The sequence below is a fragment of the Lagopus leucura genome, unplaced genomic scaffold, assembly GCF_019238085.1.
Source record: "Lagopus leucura isolate 7727_CA_CO unplaced genomic scaffold, USGS_WTPT01 33507-0_obj-0_obj, whole genome shotgun sequence".
Taxonomy (NCBI): Eukaryota; Metazoa; Chordata; class Aves; order Galliformes; family Phasianidae; genus Lagopus; species Lagopus leucura.
This window is the reverse complement of record NW_024963174.1, coordinates 1-4,756: the sequence shown is the minus strand read 5'-3', so window position 1 is coordinate 4,756 and position 4,756 is coordinate 1. Positions and strand designations below refer to the sequence as shown.

Here is a 4,756-nt window from a genome sequence, read left to right as displayed (position 1 = left end):
GGGGGCTATACTGGGAGGCACTGGATGATACTGGGAGGCACTGGGCCATACTGGGCTGTACTGGGAGGCGCTGGGCTGTACTGGGAGGCACTGGGCTGTACTGGGTTCCCCCCGTCCTGCTGCCCAGAAGGAGGAGCGCTACAAACGGCACCGGCAGAAGCCGCGGCACCGCGAGCGGAACCGGCACCAGGAGCGCTGCGACAGCCGCGACCCCGCGGGCCTGGGCCAATGCCTGGGGCCCGGCTGCACCCGGCCTGCGCGCCCGCCCTCCAAGTACTGCAGCGAGGCCTGCGGCGTCAAACTGGCTGCCAAGTGAGTCGGGGGGGGGCAGAAATGGGCACCACTGGGCACCGTTGGGCACCAGGATGCACCATTGAGCACCATTGGGCACCGTTGGGCACCAGGATGCACCGTTGGGCACTACTGGGTACCAGGATGCACCATTGGGCACCACTGGGCACCACTGGGCACCAGGATGCGCCATTGAGCACCGTTAGGCACCATTGGGCACAAGGATGCACCATTGAGCACTACTGGGCACCAGGATGCACCATTGGGCACCAGGATGCACCATTGGGTGCCATTGGGCACCAGGATGCACCATTGAGCACTACTGGGCACCATTGAGCACTACTGGGCACCAGAACGCACCACGATGTTCCATTGGGCATTACTGGGCACTATTGGGCACTACTGGTGGTCAGGGTGCACCATTGTGTAGTACTGAGCACCATTGGGCACTATAGGGCCCTACAGGGCACCAGGATCCACCGTTAGGCACCAGGATGCACCACGATGCTCCGCTGTGCACTACTGAGCAGAACTGGGCACTAGTGGGCAACACTGAGCACTGCAGGGCACCAGGATGCACCACTGTGCAATACCGGGGTCAACTTTGCACTGTTGGGCACTGCTGGGCACCATTGGGCACTACTGGGCACCAGGAGGCACCACGGTGCTCCATTGGGCACCACTGAGCACTGCTGGGCACTGTTGGGCACCAGGAGGCACCACAGTGCTCCGTTGTGCGCTACTGCACAGAACTGGGCACCGTTGGGCACCAGGATGCACCATTGAGCACTACTGGGCACCCTTGGCACCATTGAGCACTACTGGGCACCAGGATGCACCACAATGCTCCATTGAGCTGTACTGGGCAAAACTGGGCATTACTGGTCACCGTTATGCACCAGTGTGTAATAGTGGGCTCCGCTATGCACCATGGGGCACTGCTGGGCACCACTGGGCACTGTTGGGCAATACTGGGCACCAGGATCCACCACTGAGCACTGCTGGGCACCGTTGGGCACCAGGAGGCACCACTGTGCTCCGTTGTGCGCTACTGGGCAGAACTGGGCGCCGTTGGGCACCATTGTGCACTGCAGGGCACCAGTGGGCACCAGGATGCACCACTGTGCTCCATTGGGCACCACTGTGCATCACTGGGCACCGTTGGGCACAAGGATGCACCATTGGGCACTGCTGGGCACCATTGGGCACCAGGATGCACCATTGTGCACTGCAGGGCACCAGTGGGCACCAGGATGCACCATTGGGCACTGCTGGGCACCAGTGGGCACCAGGATGCACCGCTGTGCTCCATTGGGCACCACTGTGCATCACTGGGCACCACTGGGCACCATTGGGCACCATTGGGCACTGCTGGGCACCAGGATGCACCACGATGCTCCATTGGGCTCCATTGGGCACTGCTGGGCACCATTGGGCAGCACTGGGCATCGTTGTGCTGCCCCCACTGGCCCTCCATCTGCCCCAGATCCCAACTGATCCCACACTGGATCTCAATCCCAGAGTGGATCCCTATTGGATCCCATGGATCCCAAACCCCCGCTGTCCCATTTGCGGCTGTGGGGTGACTGGGGATGCTCAGTGCCTCCCTGCTGTCCCTGTATCTGCTATGGATCCCAACCTGATCTTCCATACAGATCCCAGAGCAGATGCCAAAGCGGATCCCCATCAGATCCCAGCAATCCTAAATCCCTGCTATCCCATAGGCTCTGTAGGGTGCCTGGGACCCCTCAGGCTGCTCCTACAGATCCTGTATCTGCTATGGATCTCAACCTGCCCTTCTGTGTGGATCCCAGAGCGGATCCCAGACTGGATCCTGATCAGATCCCAGGGATCCCAAGCCCTTGCTATCCCGTAGGCTCCTGTGGGGTGACTGGGGACGCTCAATGTCTTCCTGGTGTCCCTGTATCTACTATACATCCCAAGCTGATCTTCCATACGGATCCCAGAGTGGATCCCAGAGCGGATCCCCATCAGATCCCAGGGATCCCAAGCCCCCGCTGTCCCATAGGGTGCCATAGGGTGGCCGGGACCCCCTGGCCGCCCCTCCTGACCCTCCCACTCTCTTTTCCCCCCCTTCCCCCCCCCGGATCCCAGTCGGATCTACGAGATCCTCCCGCAGCGGATCCAGCAGTGGCAGCAGAGCCCCTGCGTGGCGGAGGAGCACGGCAAGCGGCTGCTGGAGCGGATCCGGCGGGAGCAGCACCAGGCCAGGCTGAGGCTGCAGGAGATGGAGCGCCGCTTCCACGAGCTGGAGGGGCTCATTGCCCGCGCCAAGGGGCACCCGCCCCGCGAGGACGAGGAGGTGACGCCCCCAGACCCACGGCGCCCACGGCCCGCTCCACGTCCAACCCCGTCCTCCCTGCCTGCCCCCATCAGTGGGTGCACCCAGATCCTATGGGTGCCTCCCAGGTCCTGTGGGTGCCCCCAGGTCCTATAGGTGCCCCCAGATCCTATGGGTGCCTCCCAAGTCCTATAGGTGCCCCCAGACTCTGCATGTGTCCCCAGATCCTATAGGTGCCCCCAGATCGTATGGGTGCCTCCCAGATCCTATAGGTGCCCCCAGATCCAATGGGTGCCTCCCAGATCCTATAGGTGCCACCATATCCTATAGGTGCCTCTCAGATCCTATAGGTGCCCCTCAGATCCTATGGATGCCCCCAGATCCTATGGATGCCCCCAGATCCTATAGATGTTTCTCAGATCCTATAGGTGCCCCCACATCTTATGGGTGCCTCCCAGATCCTATAGCTGCCCCCAGATCCTATAGATGCCCCTCAGAACCTATAGGTGCCCCCCCTACCCCTGTAGGTTCTCCCCAGCCCCTATAGATGTCCCCCATTCCCTATAGATGCCCCCCCAGCCCCCATAGGTGCCCCCCCAGCCCCCATAGATGCCCCCCATCCCCTATAGCTGCCCCCCATCCCCTATAGCTGCCCCCCACCCCCCATAGCTGCCCCCCACCCCCCATAGCTGCCCCCCAGCCCCCATAGCTGCCCCCCACCCCCTGTTTCCCCCCACAGACCAACGATGGGGACAGTGAGGACACGGACCTGCAGATCTTCTGTGTCTCCTGCGGTCACCCCATCAACCCCAAGGTGGCGCTGCGGCACATGGAGCGCTGCTACGCCAAGGTGGGGATGCCGTAGGGGGCGGGGGGCCGCAGGGGGTCCCGTGTTGGGTGCTGTGGGGCTTTGGGGGCCCCCTGGGTGCTACAGGGGGGCTGTGGGGGTATGGGGTCACGATTTGGGGCTCTGTGTGTTTGTGGGGTCCTGCTGGGTGCTATAGGGGACATAAGGGCTGTGATATTGGGGTCTGTAGGGTTTTGGGGTCCCGTATGGGGCTATAGGGGACGTGTAGACCTGGATGTTTGGTTCTATGGGGGTTTTGGGGACCCCTGGTTGCTATAGGGGGGGCTGTAGGGGATATAGGGTCGCAATCTGGGGTCCTGTGGGGTTCATTGGGTCTTCCTGAGTGCTATAGGGCATATAAAGACTGTGGTATTGGGGTGTACGGGGGTTTATGGGGTCAATCTGGGTGCTATAGGGGATGTATGGTTCTTGACATTGGGTTCTATGGGGCTTTTGGGGTCCCGCTGGGTGCTATAGGGGGGCTGTGGGGGATATGGGGTCACGATTCAGGGTTCTGTGGGGTTTTGGGGTCCTGCTGGGTGCTATAGGGGATCTAAGGGCTGTGATCTTGGGGTCTGTGGGGGTTTTGGGGTCCCGTATAGGGCTATAGGCACCATATAGACCTTGATATTGGGCTCTATAGGGTTTTTGGGGTCCCCCTGGGTGCTACAGGGGGGCTGTGGGAGATATAGGGTTGCAATTTGGGGTCCTGTAGGGCTCTCGGGGTCCCATATGGTGCTATAGGGACCATATAGGTCTTGGTGTTGGGTTCTATGGGGCTTTTGGGGTCCCCCCGGTTTCTATAGGGGGGCTTTGGGGGATGCAGGGTCACAATGTGGGGCTCTGTGGGGTTTTGGGGTCCTGCTGGGTGCCATAGGGCAGATGAGGGCTGTGATCTGGGGCTCTGTGGGGCTGTGGGCGCCGTGGGCCCCATAGGCTGAGCCCTATAGGCGCTGCTCTGCCCCCTGCAGTACGAGAGCCAGACCTCCTTCGGCTCCATGTACCCCACGCGCATCGAGGGGTGAGTGACCCCCAAGTGACCCCCAAGTGACCCCTGTGACCCCACTGTGACCCCACTGACCCCACATTGACCCCAAACTGACCCCACAGTGACCCTAAAATGATCCCACAGTGACCCCAAATTGACCCCACTGTGACCCCCTAACCCCGAATCCCCCTCAATGACCCCCCACAACCCCAAATCCCCCCCGACCCCAAATCCTCCTCACTGACCCCAAATCCCACCCTATAACCCCCCACAACCCCAAAGCCTCCCCAATAACCCCAAATCCCACCATGACCCCAAATCCCCCCCC

General features: G+C 61.5%; 1 protein-coding gene across 1 annotated transcript; it reads left to right on the top strand.

The window, feature by feature from the left end:
* Positions 1-67: 67 nt before the first annotated feature.
* CXXC1 (CXXC finger protein 1) lies at positions 68-4,642 on the top strand (the record flags this gene model as incomplete). Its single annotated transcript, XM_042891204.1, has 4 exons — positions 68-312; positions 2,407-2,614; positions 3,333-3,443; positions 4,412-4,642. Coding segments are annotated over 4 exons (618 nt in total), but the record flags the coding sequence as incomplete, so codon positions are not given.
* Positions 4,643-4,756: the final 114 nt, after the last annotated feature.